Consider the following 17046-nt stretch of genomic DNA (forward strand, 5'->3'; position numbering starts at 1 on the left):
CCAGAGGTCAGGCTGACCGAGACCCCCAGACGTTCCATGAACGCCTTCCAGACCTTGGACGTGAACTGGGGACCTCGGTCAGACACTATATCCTCTGGTACCCCGTAGTGCCGGAAGACGTGAGTAAACAGGGCCTCTGCAGTTTGCAGAGCCGTGGGGAGACCGGGCAGAGGAAGGAGGCGGAAGGCTTTAGAAAAGCGGTCCACAACGACCAGGATGGTGGTGTTACCTTGGGAGAGGGGAAGATCAGTTAGGAAATCAACATTTAGGTGAGACCATGGTCGATGAGGAACTGGTAAAGGTTGTAACTTACCAGCTGGGAGGTGCCTAGGTGCCTTACTCTGGGCGCACACTGAGCAGGAGGAGACATACACCCTCACGTCCTTAGCCAAGGTAGGCCACCAGTATTTTCCGGTCTGGCAGCGCACTGTACGGCCGATACCTGGGTGACCAGAGGAGGGTGACGTGTGTGCCCAGTAGATCATATGATCACGGATAAGAGCAAGCACGTACTGTAGCCCATCTGGACACTGAGGTGGAGAGGGATCCGTGCGTAATGCCTGCTCTATATCCGCGTCCATACTACCGGCGCCACAATGCAGGAGGCCGGCAGTATGGGGGTGTTGTCACTGGGCCTCTCCTCTGTGTCATACAGCCGGGACAGTGTGTCCTCCTTCACGTTCTTCGTACCCGGGATGTATGATAGTGTGAAATCAAACCGGGTGAAGAATAGGGCCCACCTGGCCTGGCGAGGATTCAGCCTCCTCGCTGTCCGGATGTACTCCAGGTTACGGTGGTCCATCCAGACGAGGAATGGGTGTTTCGCCCCCTCGAGCCAATTCCTCCACACGGTCAGGGCTCGGACAACAGCCAACAGCTCCCGATCACCAACGCCGTAGTTCTGCTCCGCCGGGCTAAGCTTCTTCGAGAAGAACGCACAGGGGCGGAGCTTGGGTGGCGTACCCGAGCGTTGAGACAGGACAGCTCCTATCCCAACCTCGGAGCATCCACCTCCACTACGAACGGTAGTGATGAATCGGGGTGGGCCAGTACTGGGGCTGAGGTGAACAGACCCCGCAGTTTGCTGAAGGCCAGGTCAGCCTCAGCAGACCAGCGGAGCTGGGATGGCCCACCCTTCAACAGGGAGGTAATGGGAGCTGCGACCTCGCCAAAGCCCCGGATAAACCTCCGATAGTAGTTGGCAAAGCCAAGGAAGCGCTGCAGCTCCTTTACCGTGGTTGGAGTCGGCCAATTACGCACGGCTGAAATGCGATCTCCCTCCATCTCCACAACTGAGGTAGAAATGCGGTATCCAAGAAAGGAGACGGACTGCTGGAAAAACATACACTTCTCTGCCTTAGCATAAAGGTCATTTTCCAACAGTCGGGCCAGCACCTTGCGAACCAGGGACACATGCTCGGCGCGCGTAGCGGAATACACCAGGATGTCATCGATGTAGACCACTACATCGCGACCAAGCATGTCCCGAAACACCTCGTTCACAAAGGACTGAAAAACTGAGGGAGCATTCATCAAACCATAGGGCATCACCAGGTATTCATAATGCCCCGTGGTTGTGCTGAATGCTGTCTTCCACTCATCTCCTTCTCAGATAGAGATGGTTGTACGCACTCCTGAGATCTAATTTGGAGAAGAATCGCACCCCATGCATTGATTCAATCACTGAAGGAATGAGGGGGAGAGGATAACTAAATCTTATCGTCTCCCTGTTCAGTGGTCGATAATCAATGCATGGGCGCAGACCTCCATCCTTCTTCTTCACAAAGAAGAAACTCGAGGAGCCGGGTGAAGTGGAGGGACGTATATACCCCTGGAGCAGGGACTCTGTGACATATGTCTCCATAGCCACCGTTCAGCCTGTGACAGGGGGTATTTATGACTCCTGGGAGGTACAGCGTCTAGCCGGAGGTTTATCGAGCAATCCCCCGCCCGATGAGGTGGTAACTTAGTCGCCTGCGTTTTAGAGAACGCTAGCACCAGATCGAGGTATTCAGGGGGAATGCGCACGGTGGAGGTACTGTCTGGACTTTCCACCGTGGTTGCACCAACGGAAACACCTAGACACCTACCCTGACACTCTCGCGACCACCCTGTGAGAACACTCCACAACCCTCACCATGAGAAGGTGGGGTTGTGGAGTGCTAGCCAAGGGATACCTAATACCACAGGGAAAGCAGGAGACTCAATAATGGAAAAAGTAACCTGCTCACAATGAGTCTCCTGGGTAATCATGGTGACTGGTGCAGTAACTTCCTTAACCAACCCGGACCCTAATGGTTGACTATCAAGTGCTCTGATGGGGCGTGGAATGGATAGGGGAATCAATGGAATGCCTATACGGTGTGCGAATGCCCTGTCCATAAAGTTCCCAGCTGCGCCTGAATCGACTAGCGCCTTACACTGGGGAACTACCATGTGCTCAGGAATGGAGATGTGTATTTTACAGTGCGCAGCAGAGGGCTCTGAACGACTGTGGGTGTTCGATACCTGGGGTGATGCGAGAGTGCCCTGCCTGCCGCCTCCAAACCCAGAAGAGCATTGACGAAAACATGTGGTGAAATGTGGTTCTTGATCCGAGTCGGCCGGGATGGAAACGGGCAGACCTCCTCCAGGACGTCCTCTGGTTGCCAGCAGGTTGTCCAAACGAATGGCCATGTCCACCAGTTTTGAGAAGGCCAACATGGTGTCAAGGCAGGCTAGCTCCCGTCAGACGTCCTCTCGCAGATGGCACCGGAAATGGTCAATCAGGGCCCGCTCGTTCCACCCGGACCCAGCTGCTAGAGTTCGAAACTCCAATTCGAAGTCCTACGCAGTCCTTGCCTCAGGTGGACCAGCCGCTCGCCCGCCGCTCGCCCGCCTCTCGACCCTCGGTCGGGTGATCGAAGACCGCCCGGAAGAGGCGAGCGAACTTCCCGTAGTTCTCCAACGCGGCTCCTCCTTCGTTCCACACCGCGTTGGCCCACTCCAGGGCTTTCCCCGAGAGGCAGGAGACGAGGGCGGACACCCTCTCCCACTCCGGGACCGGCCGGATGTAGAGCTCCAGTTGGAGAAGGAATCCTTGGCACAGCGCCGCTGTCCCGTCGAACTCCCGTGGTCGGGATATCTGGATCCCTCCGGGTGCTGGGGTGTAAGTTTAGGGATCCGGTTGGCCAGCTGGTCTCGACAGATCGGGCTCTCTCCTCTCCAGGCGTTGGACGACCTGAAGAACCCAATTCATCGCTTCACCCAAGCTGGCTAGTATAGTTGAATGCTCCTGGACCCGTTCCATGACTCCAGGCATGTGCGTCTCTCCCGCTGACTCCATAGCGGTGTGTGTGATTGAAGACAAGACAAATTGTGTGATGATAAATGGATCGGCAGTAGCTAGTAGGCCGGTGACGCCGAACACCGAAACCTGCCCGAACAAGGAGGGGAGGCAGCCTCGGCAGAAGTCGTGACAATTCCAGACAGTAAGGAGAAGTATGAGCCCATAAATGACATGCATCCGAAGGTTCCTCTTCATAACCAAGTCATATTTGCCCTAGTCCTGCCTTGCTTGTACTCCTATATCGTATTGAACTCTTGTATTGCCCATTTTACTATTTGTTATTGTCTTGCAACAACAGCAAGACAGTGTACTGCTTATGTACTGCTTATGAATGCATATGTATGGGTTATGAACTCCTTATGTAGTGTGGTCTACTCACTGTTCTCTGGTACGAAGATCCTAACCGGTGGACTGAGCATGCCACGCCCTGCCTGAGTAACGGCAGCTACCTGAACAACGTATGTAGTGTTGAACTCCTGTAGGGCCACCGCGCCAGTGTTGGAGGAGCTGCGGATCTGAGGAACACAACAGCATGGTTGTATTCAGCAGTTTACAATCATAGATCAGGGTTCTATTCAGCAGTTTAGATCAGGGTTCTATTCAGCAGTTTAGATCAGGGTTCTATTCAGCAGTTTAGATCAGGGTTCTGTTCAGCAGTTTAGATCAGGGTTTCTCAAACACACCTATTCCATGAATTAACTCATTCCACTAATTAACTCCTCATCAAACCTTTGATTAGTGGAATCAGATGTGTAGCGCTAGGGCAAAAACTACAATGTTTACCCCTTTGGGTCCCCAGGACCAAAATTAAGAAACACTAATATATACAGTATATATATATATATATATATATATATATATATATATATATATATATATATATATATATATATAAACTTCTGACCCACTGGAATTGTGATACAGTGAATTATAAGTGAAATAATCTGTCTGTAAACAATTGTTGGAAAAATAACTTGGGTCATGCACAAAGTAGATGTCTTAACTGACTTGCCAAAACTATAGTTTGTTAACAAGACATTTGTGGAGTGGTTGAAAAACGAGTTTTAATGACTTCAACCTAAGTGTATGTAAACGTCCGACTTCAACTGTATATATATATATATATATATATATATATATATATATATATATCTATAGGAAAACATCTGTCAATGTAAAACTACAATCTGTGCTCTTACTGGAAATGTTTCAAAAGGTTTTCATCGTACTGAACATCAACCAGTAACAAATGGAGACCTGGATTGTCTTTCATACATAGGCCATTTTTAGATGGTGTTACGGATAGCCAGGGGCACACTCCAACACTCAGACATCATTTACAAACAAAGCATGTGTGTTTAGTGAGTCCGTAAGATCAGAGGCAGTAGGGATGACCAGGCATGTTCTCTTGATAAGTGTGTGAATTGGACAATTTTCCTGTCCTGCTAAAGCATTCAAAATGTAATTAATACTTTTGGGTGTCAGGGAAAATGTATGGAGTAAAAAGTACATTATTTTCTTTATGAAGTAGTGAAGTAAGAGTCTATGTTATAAAAAATATTAATAGTAAAGTACAGATGCCCCAAAAAACTACTTAAGTAATACTTTAAACTATTTTGACTTAAATATTTTAAAACACTGGTGAGCAGCGTGGCCTGTGTCCCAAATCATACCTTATTCCCTATGTAGTGCACTACACATTACCAGGGCACATAGGGTCTGGGCTCTGGCCAAAAGTAGTGACCTAAATAGGGAATACATGTAGGTTGCCATTAGGGGAGCAGACATGGTGATCAGCTGAGAGGGGGATTGTTGGGGAACATGTGACAGTGGATAAAGCCCTTGGTTGCACAACACTGCTGCATGGCAACATCTGGGGTTCCTCTCTCACTAGCCAAAGTGCTGACAGTGGGACTGGAGGCCCGGAGGACACACAGAAACATGATGTACCATCTTCTCTATGACAACGTGTCATGTGAATTTCTATCTCTAATTCAACCTGAGCTTGAATCATTACCAGAGGTTGTAAGGCTCTGGTTTTAATCATAAATGATTCAAGGTCCATAACCACGAAGAAGGATTTTTTGTATTTTTATTCATGGAGAGCTCTGACGCCAAAAACACAAACATACGATTTTATACCTCCTGAACTTGACTCCTCCCACCTTTAGGTGGCTTTTCTAAACAGTTTCTGCCTTCCCCTTCACCCTTGAATGTTTAGTACTGCCCCCTCTGTTAGTGGGTTGACACTACATGATAATTCTAACATTTATACTGTATTTGGGGTGAAATCCTTTAGTCATTATTCTTAAAATCCAAATTAATCTAACACAACGTTTCATACCAGGACTTTTATTTTGGAAACTAAAACTAAACTAGCTAACATGCTGACAGCGTGACTGGTCAGAGTCAGAAACACATTGTACTGTATATCTCTGACCAAGAACATACATTGCATCTAAGCAATTAGAATGTATCTTGTTGATAGCGTAGAGTAGGGAAGAGTAGAGTAGAGTTGGGAAGAGTAGAGTAGAGCAGAGTAGGGAAGAGTAGAGCAGAGTAGAGAAGAGTAGAGTAGAGCAGAGTAGGGAAGAGTAGAGCAGAGTAGGGTAGAGTAGAGTAGAGCAGAGTTGGGAAGAGTAGAGTAGAGCAGAGTAGAGTAGAGCAGAGTAGGGAAGAGAAGAGCAGAGTAGGGAAGAGTAGAGTAGAGCAGAGTAGGGAAGAGCAGAGCAGAGTAGGGAAGAGTAGAGTAGAGTAGAGCAGAGTAGGGAAGAGTAGAGTAGAGCAGAGTAGCGAAGAGTAGAGTAGAGCAGAGTAGGGAAGGGTAGAGCCAGTAAAATGCATGCACTCACTAACTGTAAGTCGCTCTGGATAAGAGCGTCTGCTAAATGACTAAAATGTAAAATGTAGGGAAGAGTAGAGCAGAGTAGGGAAGAGTAGAGCAGAGAAGAGTAGAGCAGAGTAGGAAAGAGTAGAGCAGAGTAGGAAAGAGTAGAGTAGAGCAGAGTAGGGAAGAGTAGAGCAGAGTAGGGAAGGGTAGAGCAGAGTAGGGTAGAGTAGAGCAGAGTAGGGAAAAGTAGAGTAGAGTAGAGAAGAGTAGAGCAGAGCAGGGTAGAGTTGAGCAGAGTAGAGAAGAGTAGAGCAGAGTAGGGAAGAGAAGAGCAGAGTAGGGAAGAGTAGAGTAGAGCAGAGTAGGGAAGAGTAGAGCAGAGTAGGAAAGAGTAGAGCAGAGTAGGGAAGGGAAGAGTAGAGCAGAGTAGGGAAGAGTAGAGCAGAGTAGGGAAGAGTAGAGCAGAGTAGGGAAGTGTAGAGCAGAGTAGGGAAGTGTAGAGCAGAGTAGGGAAGAGTAGAGTAGAGCAGAGTAGGGAAGAGTAGAGCAGGGAAGAGTAGAGTAGAGCAGAGTAGGGAAGAGTAGAGCAGAGTAGGGAAGAGTAGAGTAGAGCAGAGTAGAGTAGAGCAGAGTAGGGAAGATTAGAGCAGAGTAGAGCAGAGTAGGGAAGAGTAGAGCAGAGTAGGGAAGAGTAGAGCAGAGTAGGGAAGAGTAGAGCAGAGTAGGGAAGTGTAGAGCAGAGTAGGGAAGTGTAGAGCAGAGTAGGGAAGAGTAGAGCAGAGTAGGGAAGAGTAGAGTAGAGAAGAGTAGGGAAAAGTAGAGTAGAGCAGGGAAGAATAGGGTAGAGTAGAGTAGGAAAGAGTAGAGTAGGGAAGAGTAGAGCAGAGTAGGGAAGAATAGAGTAGAGCAGGGAAGAGTAGAGCAGAGTAGGGAAGTGTAGAGCAGAGTAGAGTAGAGCAGAGTAGGGCAGAGTAGAGCAGGGAAGAGTAGAGTAGAGCAGAGTAGGGAAGAGTAGAGCAGAGTAGGGAAGAGTAGAGTAGAGCAGAGTAGAGTAGAGCAGAGTAGGGAAGATTAGAGCAGAGTAGAGTAGAGCAGAGTAGGGAAGAGTAGAGCAGAGTAGGGAAGAGTAGAGTAGAGAAGAGTAGGGAAAAGTAGAGTAGAGCAGGGAAGAATAGGGTAGAGTAGAGTAGGAAAGAGTAGAGTAGGGAAGAGTAGAGCAGAGTAGGGAAGAATAGAGTAGAGCAGGGAAGAGTAGAGCAGAGTAGGGAAGTGTAGAGCAGAGTAGGGAAGAGTAGAGTAGAGCAGAGTAGGGAAGAGTAGAGCAGGGAAGAGTAGAGTAGAGCAGGGAAGAGTAGAGCAGAGTAGGGAAGAGTAGAGTAGAGCAGAGTAGAGTAGAGCAGAGTAGGGAAGATTAGAGCAGAGTAGAGTAGAGCAGAGTAGGGAAGAGTAGAGCAGAGTAGGGAAGAGTGGAGTAGAGAAGAGTAGGGAAAGGTAGAGTAGAGCAGGGAAGAATAGGGTAGAGTAGAGTAGGAAAGAGTAGAGTAGGGAAGAGTAGAGCAGAGTAGGGAAGAATAGAGTAGAGTAGGGAAGTGTAGAGCAGAGTAGGGAAGTGTAGAGCAGAGTAGGGAAGAGTAGAGTAGAGCAGAGTAGGGAAGAGTAGAGCAGGGAAGAGTAGAGTAGAGCAGAGTAGGGAAGAGTAGAGCAGAGTAGGGAAGAGTAGAGTAGAGCAGAGTAGAGTAGAGCAGAGTAGGGAAGATTAGAGCAGAGTAGAGTAGAGCAGAGTAGGGAAGAGTAGAGTAGAGTAGGGAAGAGTATAGCAGAGTAGGGACGAGTAGAGTAGAGAAGAGTAGGGAAAAGTAGAGTAGAGCAGGGAAGAATAGGGTAGAGTAGAGTAGGAAAGAGTAGAGTAGGGAAGAGTATAGCAGAGTAGGGAAGAATAGAGTAGAGCAGGGAAGAGTAGAGCAGAGTAGGGAAGAGTAGAGTAGAGCAGAGTAGGGAAGAGTAGAGCAGGGAAGAGTAGAGTAGAGCAGAGTAGGGAAGAGTAGAGCAGAGTAGGGAAGAGTAGAGTAGAGCAGAGTAGAGTAGAGCAGAGTAGGGAAGATTAGAGCAGAGTAGAGTAGAGCAGAGTAGGGAAGAGTAGAGCAGAGTAGGGAAGAGTAGAGTAGAGAAGAGTAGGGAAAAGTAGAGTAGAGCAGGGAAGAATAGGGTAGAGTAGAGTAGGAAAGAGTAGAGTAGGGAAGAGTATAGCAGAGTAGGGAAGAATAGAGTAGAGCAGGGAAGAGTAGAGCAGAGTAGGGAAGAGTAGAGCAGAGTAGAGTAGGGAAGAGTAGAGCAGAGTAGGGAAGTGTAGAGCAGAGTAGGGAAGAGTAGAGCAGAGTAGGAAGAGTAGAGTAGAGCAGAGTAGGGAAGAGTAGAGTAGAGCAGAGTAGGGAAGAGTAGAGTAGAGCAGAGTAGAGCAGAGTAGGAAAGAGTAGAGTAGAGCAGAGTAGGGAAGAGTAGAGCAGAGTAGGGAAGAGTAGGGAAGAGTAGAGCAGAGTAGGGAAGAGTAGAGCAGAGTAGGGAAAAGTAGAGTAGAGCAGGGAAGAGTAGAGTAGAGCAGGGAAGAGTAGAGTAGAGCAGAGTAGGGAAGAGTAGAGTAGAGTAGGAAAGAGTAGAGTAGAGTAGGGAAGAGTAGATTAGAGCAGAGTAGGGAAGAGTAGAGCAGAGTAGGGAAGGGTAGAGCAGAGTAGAGTAGAGTAGGGAAGAGTAGAGTAGAGCAGAGCAGAGTAGAGAAGAGTAGAGCAGAGCAGGGTAGAGTAGAGTTGAGCAGAGTAGAGAAGAGCAGAGCAGAGCAGAGCAGAGTAGAGTAGAGCAGAGTAGAGTAGGGAAGAGAAGAGCAGAGTAGGGAAGTGTAGAGCATAATAGGGAAGAGTAGAGTAGAGCAGAGTAGGGAAGAGTAGAGTAGAGCAGAGTAGGGAAGAGTAGAAAAGAGTAGAGCAGAGTAGGGAAGAGTAGAGTAGAGCAGAGTAGGGAAGAGTAGAGCAGAGTAGAGTAGGGAAGAGTAGAGCAGAGTAGGGAAGTGTAGAGCAGAGTAGGGAAGAGTAGAGCAGAGTAGGGAAGAGAAGAGTAGAGCAGAGTAGGGAAGAGTAGAGCAGAGTAGGGAAGAGTAGACAGAGTAGGAAAGAGTAGAGTAGAGCAGAGTAGGGAAGAGTAGAGTAGAGCAGGGAAGGGTAGAGTAGAGCAGAGTAGGGAAGAGTAGAGTAGGGAAGAGTAGAGCAGAGTAGGAAAGAGTAGAGTAGAGCAGAGTAGGGAAGAGTAGAGCAGAGTAGGAAAGAGTAGAGTAGAGCAGAGTATGGAAAAGTAGAGTAGAGCAGGGAAGAGTAGAGTAGAGCAGAGTAGGGAAGAGTAGAGTAGGAAAGAGTAGAGCAGAGTAGGGAAGAGTAGAGCAGAGTAGAGTAGGGAAGAGTAGAGCAGAGTAGAGTAGGGAAGAGTAGAGCAGAGTAGGGAAGAGTAGAGTAGAGCAGAGTAGGGAAGAGTAGAGCAGAGTAGAGTAGGGAAGAGTAGAGCAGAGTAGGGAAGAGTAGAGTAGAGCAGAGTAGGGAAGAGGTAGAGTAGAGCAGAGTAGGGAAGAGTAGAGCAGAGTAGAGTAGGGAAGAGTAGTGAAGAGTAGAGTAGAGCAGAGTAGGGAAGAGTAGAGTAGACCAGAGCAGAGTAGAGCAGAGCAGATGTTACTGTTGACTCTAGGGTGGAGTGGAACACTTTAGTTAAGAACACAGACTAGGGAAGTTTTGGTAGAAAGGAATGAGGTCAGAGGCATGACCAATATCCCCCACATCTCACACGCCACCTGATGAAGACACTGGCTAACTGTAAATCATATGACCATCTTTGCACATCATCTCTTGCACATCTATCATTCCAGTGTTAATACTAATTGTAATTATTTTGCACTATAGCCTATTTATTGCCTTACCTCCATAACTTGCTACATTTGCACACACTATATATATATTTTCTGTTGTATTTTTGACTTTATGTTTTGTTTTACTCCATATGTAACTCTGTGTTGTTGTTTTTATCGCACTGCTTTGCTTTATCTTGGCCAGGTCGCAGTTGTAAATGAGAACTTGTTCTCAACTGGCTTACCTGGTTAAATAAAGGTGAAATGAATAAATAAATAAAATAAAATCTTAGTTTTCGAATCTGGGAACTGAAATCTCAGTATGAAACTGACATTGTTAATATTGAGAGTGCAACAAAACCTTTTACAGAAGGTTTGTAACAGAGGCATGGATGACCTAATAGAATAGAACAGAATACTTGTTTGATCCCCAGGCAGTGAGGCAGTGAGCGCCATAGAAATAGAATGGAAACGTCCATTCTAATAATTATATTTCTATGGTGTTAGCATCGCTGTCTTCAAAGTTCCAGGAGGAGACTCACATTGTTGACCCGCGTCCCATACGTGACGATGACATCATACCCCATGAGGATTCCGTTGACCCTGTCTGGAGGCGGGGCATTCCATCGGATCACCAGCATTGATTCGTTGAGCTGAACAGTCACGTTATGGGGGAAGACTGACGGTACTGGAAAGGGAAAGAGAGGGGCAGAGAGGGTCACACACACTCAAATATGATCTTCAATCTTGGCATCTGTGATAATACCCAACTAGAACTCACATAAAACAGATTACTTTTGCCAACTCTGGCACAGTCGCATCGATGTGAACACTGAAATGTTGATTCATGTGCACGGCTCTTCACGGGTCCACAGTTCCATCACAATTAATGAATATGAGGTAATGAAACAAATAAATCATTCTCAATATGTCTAGTCAACAAAGAAAACAACTGAGGTGAGGCCACATTCGGGTCAACCCCTTCTGATGTTTCCCACAGCATGGAATGATTTCTGTCAGAGCTGTTGGCTAAGATATCCCCAATGGCGTTAGTTTAGGGAGGAAGTTGGAAGCGGCCCCACCCAGTACACTATGACTGCTCCTGATTCTGCTTCCTATGTGGCCGCTCCGGAAGATATGCAAAGATAATATCAGACATATTCTGGATGTGACGCAGGTTTCACTAGAAACCCCGTCATGCAAAATATAATATGTACTTTAACAATTTCTGATCAATGACATTAAAACCGCTTTCTTAATACTTATTGAGATGAGGGGACAAGAAAACTATCCCGGATCGAAACTGAATTGCTCTCTTTCGTGAAGTGAAACAATAGTGAAATGTAACATTTCAATTTGGATCCAGGCTACAATAACAACACACTGCATCTTATGCAGAGGCAGGACCTAACACAGGAGATACCGTTTAGTAGGTTAACTGAAGTTATGCAGAACCCCATACAGGCCAATGTGTATGACATATGCAGACTTGACAAGGCAATGATGTGGACAGGATGCTCATGCGACCTATGCACTCTCTATGCATGAAAACACTACAGAACTCTCCCAACTGAGCCATGGCCTGGTTGCAGTATAGAGGAGACATAACGAACACCTGAGTGGTTGAAACGTTGTCACCAATTATTCACATGGGAGCATAGAATGCAGTGTACAGAGTCTCTTTTCACCTTTTATTGAACATTGATATCTAGCACCTGCTCAGAGACAATGGGGCAGTGTCCCAAATGGTACCCTAATCCCTGCATAGTGCACTACTTTCTTTACCAGGGTCCTATTCCCAGCATAGCGCACTACTTTCTTTACCAGGGTCCTATTCCCTGCATAGTGCACTACTTTCTTTACCAGGGTCCTATTCCCAGCATAGCGCACTACTTTCTTTACCAGGGTCCTATTCCCTGCATAGTGCACTACTTTCTTTACCAGGGTCCTATTCCCTGCATAGTGCACTACTTTCTTTACCAGGCCAATAGTGCAGAGTGTATGTTACCCACCTCCTTCTGTAGTGCTGCTCTGGACCCAGGTACTGACTGGTGATTGGCCGAGCTCGTTGCTACAGGAGACACTAACGTTGTACCAGGTCATGGCCTGTAACCCTGGGACATCACTCTGGAAAGGAGGAGCTATAGTGTTGATGATCCTAGCCAGCCTGACCTCTCCTCTCCTCCGGCTCACCTCTTTCACCTTGGAGAGAGCACAGGGAAGGATACAGGTTATATGTTCATCACAACAGTAGTCTACTGTACACAGACATTTAGAATATAATTTTCTTACAAAACTACATTTGTGCAAAAATATCACAAAGTTGTTTAGGAACTACACTAAACAACCCTTAGGCAGGGATTCAAACAAACAGATAAAAATGTGTTTGTATTCCGAACTGACTCATGCTGTCAGCCCTATACATGTATTAGGCTGGTGCTGTCTCTCTGTCATCATACACTATCTAGTGTGGAGCTTTGCTTACCCTGATCTGGCAGATAGTGTGGTGAGTGGGGAATGTGGAGCTTTGCTTACCGTGATCTGGCAGGTAGTGTGGTGAGTGTGAGCTTTGCTTACCCTGATCTGGCAGGTAGTGTGGTGAGTGTGAGCTTTGCTTACCCTGATCTGGCAGGTAGTGTGGTGAGTGTGAGCTTTGCTTACCCTGATCTGGCAGGTACATTTTACATTTACATTTTAGTCATTTAGCAGACACTCTTATCCAGAGCGAATTACAGTTAGTGAGTGCATACATTTTTCATACTGGCCCCCCATGGGAATCGAACCCACAACCCTGGCGTTGCAAACGCCATGCTATACCAACTAAGCTACATCCCTGCCGGCCATTTCCTCCCCTACCCTGGACGACGCTGGGCCAATTGTGCGCCGCCCCATGAGTCTCCCGGTCGCGGCCGGCTACGACAGAGCCTGGATTCGAACCAGGATCTCTAGTGGCACAGCTAGCACTGCAATGCAGTGCCTTAGACCACTGCGCCACTCGGGAGACATGTGTGGTGAGTGTGAGCTTTGCTTACCCTGATCTGGCAGGTAGTGAGTGGGGAGAATCCATCGTGTCCAGGGGTCCATCTCAGAACTAGTTTGTTAGATTCACATTGTATCACTGTGACCTCAGTGACAGGAGCTGGAAGCACTGCAAACATACCAAAACACAATCATCATGAAAAGCGGCCTAATTCTGGTATAGGAAGAAGCTGTCTCATTCTGGTATAGGGTATTATAATTGCTCGGACAGCTTGCCGACTCTGAATGCGCTCTCAAAAATATCAACGGCCATATTCACAGTCTCAGAGTAAGACTCTTTTATTCTGATCTTATTCAAACAGTTCAAAGTGTGGGAGGAGACTTTGGAGTCCAAATTACCTTTAATATTGATGTTAGCTTCCCTGGAAGTAGTGACACCTTTCTGGTTGTGGGCCTCACAGTTGAACTGGGTATACTTGTCCACACCTACAGACAGAAACATAACACAGAAGCATGTTCATGGAATTGTACAGAAGGAGATAGTAAATGAGAGGATTTACAATAATAATCATGCTGCCAATGTGAAGTTTAACTGTGGGTGTTTCTCAATATGCATACTACCATCCTCCACACTCTCATGCTCCGAGTACATTCTCAGAGGATGTTCTCTTGAGTCCGTTCTTGTGAGGACGAGAGTGTGGAGAACGCATTAAACATTACATTTGAGAAGCACTCACATTTCCCCTACTGTATTACCTCACACACTCTGCACCTCCCCCCGGCCGGATTAATGCAGGGGCTTACCGAGGCTGAAGCCCCTGGGCCCAGGACCGTGGGGGCCCAAGAGGCAGCAAAAAAAGAAGAAGTATATATATATATATATATATATATATATATATATATATATATATATATATATATATATATATATATACACACATACACACACACTTACACTACTGTTCAAAAGTTTGGGGTCACATAGAAATGTCCTTGTTTTCGAAAGAAAAGCAATTTTTTTGTCCATTAAAATAACATCAAATTGATCAGAAATACAGTGTAGACATTGTTAATGTTGTAAATGGCTATTGTAGCTGGAAACGGCTGATTTTCTATGGAATATCTACAGTGGGGAAAAAAAGTATTTAGTCAGCCACCAATTGTGCAAGTTCTCCCACTTAAAAAGATGAGAGAGGCCTGTAATCAATTTTAGAAAAAGGCTGTAACGTAACAAAATGTGGAAAAAGTCAAGGGGTCTGAATACTTTCAGAATGCACTGTATGTAGAGTAAGATGAAGGCAATACTGTATATATTATATACTATGTAGTATATATTTTATATTTTTTCACTGCAACCGCCAACCACAGGAACTCAGGAGCCCGCTCTCAAGTGTAGACAGCCTGCTGCTGCTCTGCTAATCATCAGATGGGGGGAGGAGAGGAGGTAGGGGGCCCACATGGGCAACGGGGGGCCCTGCCTTGACTGGGTAACTGATTAATAAAATTAATGTAAAAAAACAACATAGTAAATAAATGTGACTGGTCAATTGTGTGAGTCAGGGGCTGGGCCCAAGCCTGTAGGGGGCCCAAGAGGCCAATTTTGTTTTAATTAAAATTACATACACCAGAGAGCATAATTTAGCCACAGAGGATCAATAGTTTATAATAAATAACTGTGGATAAATTTTTATCACAAGCACATACAGGTAACTGTCTAAATGAAGGAAACACCAACATAAAGTGTCTTAAAGGGTGTTGGGCCACCACGAGCTGCCAGAACAGCTTCAATGTACCTTGGCATAGATTCTACAAGTGGACCTAAACCATGCCAGGAAAATGCACTCCACACCATGACATAAACTGTATCCCTTGTTTACTGAAGTGTTTCCTTTATTTGGGCAGTTACTGGTATGACTACAGTCAGGAAGGCCGCAGTTTGGGCAGCATGCATGCCAAATATAGGCTTCAGCTTGTTGCGTTGTGGCCATAGACATATAATCCATACAAGGGTTTTGTAACCTCTTACCTTGGCAATTTGACTGTTAAACTCATGGGTACACTAGAAATGAATGCCAGTCCTGACTTGAATGGGAACTGTCATCTATGGATTATATTTATACTGTTGGTTGCGGCGGTTGGTTTGCCTTTTGCAGATTTCAAAATACAATCATGGGAAAAATGTACAGTTTGGAAAGCAAATGCCTACTGCTGAAAAGAGAAGACTAATCTCTCTGTAGAACCAATAGGAAAAACCACTGAAATATTAATCGAAACATTTACAAACAATACATTTATCATGCGAATACAGTACAGAAACTACTGAAAGGCAATAGAAAATAAGTCAAGGTCTTGATAACGTTCATGCTTCTACCAGCTACCCCACAAACAGAAACCAATTTTAATTGTGTCAGCTGCAAAATTCACATACACATTTTTTTGATTCTAAAGCCACATTTTCATTTCACTCCCCTCCACATAACTCCTGAAAGTGAATGTTGACCATTAACTTAACCCGTGTAGCTCAGTTGGTAGAGCATGGTGTTTGCAACGCCAGGGTTGTGGGTTCGATTCCCATGGGGGGCCAGTATGAAAAATGTATGCACTCACTAACTGTAAGTCGCTCTGGATAAGAGCGTCTGCTAAATGACTAAAATGTAAAATGTAATACAGGACTGCATGTACTGTAGTGGGTAAAGTGTTTGTCACCATGAACAGGCTGATGAAAGCTGTTCCAGCTGGATAGGGGGAAGAGTCTTAGTGCTGAGTAGGCCTAAAGAGAATTAGTGGTCTGGGTGGTTTGACTGGTGTGTTGTGAGTGATAAAACACTGGAAACCACACCTAGAATCACCCTTGACAAAACATAGGCCTGGTACCTACAGAGTCAAATGTCAAGTGAGTTGGAGAGTAAAGTGTCAGGTTAGATTAACGCAGTACCTCAACAATGAACCAAACTTTTGCATCTTTCCACTTTGCAACCGTTTCTGTACTATTAGAGTAATTGGTTCATTCCCCTGGGCTCATTCCCCTGGCTACCACCACACAGTACCAGAGTTTAAACCCTGCAGCTGCTCAGCTTGTGAGGCGTAGGCTCCATAATGTCCCTTTTGTGTTGTTGTTTTCCCTGTCCAGTGTTTCATGCTCGGAAACTGTTCAACAATGCACTGCTTGCTCTGCCTCCAAGCTCGGAAACTGTTAAACAATGGACTGCTTGCGCTGCACACGAGAGCTGACTGGAACTGGAAACAGCTTGGCTTGTTGTTTATATCTAATGAATCTGTTTTGTAACATACGGTCAGTGGGCGTCTAGCCGTCTACATTAGCATTTACCATTTTAATCTTCTACCACTAGCATACAACAGACTTTTAGACTGCTGAAACAAGTACACACATTTTCTTTAGGACATTTACCTTTTCTAGTTTTGTTTACTTTCCTCTGAATATCTCATGAGTCTGCTGCCTTGGTAAGGAGTCTATACATGATGTACAGAGCATTATGGGTAATGTAGTACATAATGCCACATCTGTCTTGTCAGAGTATGAAGCCTTTCAGTTCGTTATCATGTCAGTCAAACCTTGACATTTCAAACAAGTGTGTTTGCACAAGTACAAAAGCTTACCTCACAAGCCCATTATAAAGATCTACATAAATACCTACAAATGCTTTATAAACAAAAGCCTTATACTTTCGTAAAACTGTGATCAAAATGTTGACATCTCTCATAGTCACATGATCCGTGCAGGGCTTGGTGTGGGCTAACCCATGCAGGGCTTGGTGTGGGCTAACCCGTGCAGGGCTTGGTGTGGGCTTACCCATGCAGGGCTTGGTGTGGGCTAACCCGTGCAGGGCTTGGTGTGGGCTTACCCATGCAGGGCTTGGTGTGGGCTAACCCATGCAGGGCTTGGTGTGGGCTAACCCGTGCAGGGCTTGGTGTGGGCTAACCCGTGCAGGGCTTGGTGTGGGCTAACCCATGCAGGGCTTGGTGTGGGCTAACCCATGCAGGGCTTGGTGTGGGCTAACCCGTGCAGGG

General features: G+C 46.2%; 1 protein-coding gene across 2 annotated transcripts in view; it reads right to left on the bottom strand.

Moving 5' to 3' along the window:
- Positions 1-17046, bottom strand: part of LOC121578217 (tyrosine-protein kinase Mer) — a 50935-nt gene that overhangs the window by 24386 nt on the left and 9503 nt on the right. For both annotated transcript variants that reach the window (XM_041892429.1, XM_041892435.1), the window contains exons 6-10: positions 13417-13503; positions 13071-13186; positions 12051-12240; positions 10581-10726; positions 3708-3843 (exon numbers count right to left, since the gene is read on the bottom strand). In XM_041892429.1, the coding sequence (XP_041748363.1) occupies positions 3708-3843; positions 10581-10726; positions 12051-12240; positions 13071-13186; positions 13417-13503 (675 nt within the window). The remainder of the gene's footprint in view (positions 1-3707; positions 3844-10580; positions 10727-12050; positions 12241-13070; positions 13187-13416; positions 13504-17046) is intronic.

The sequence above is a fragment of the Coregonus clupeaformis genome, chromosome 1 (genome assembly GCF_020615455.1).
Source record: "Coregonus clupeaformis isolate EN_2021a chromosome 1, ASM2061545v1, whole genome shotgun sequence".
NCBI lineage: Eukaryota > Metazoa > Chordata > Actinopteri > Salmoniformes > Salmonidae > Coregonus > Coregonus clupeaformis.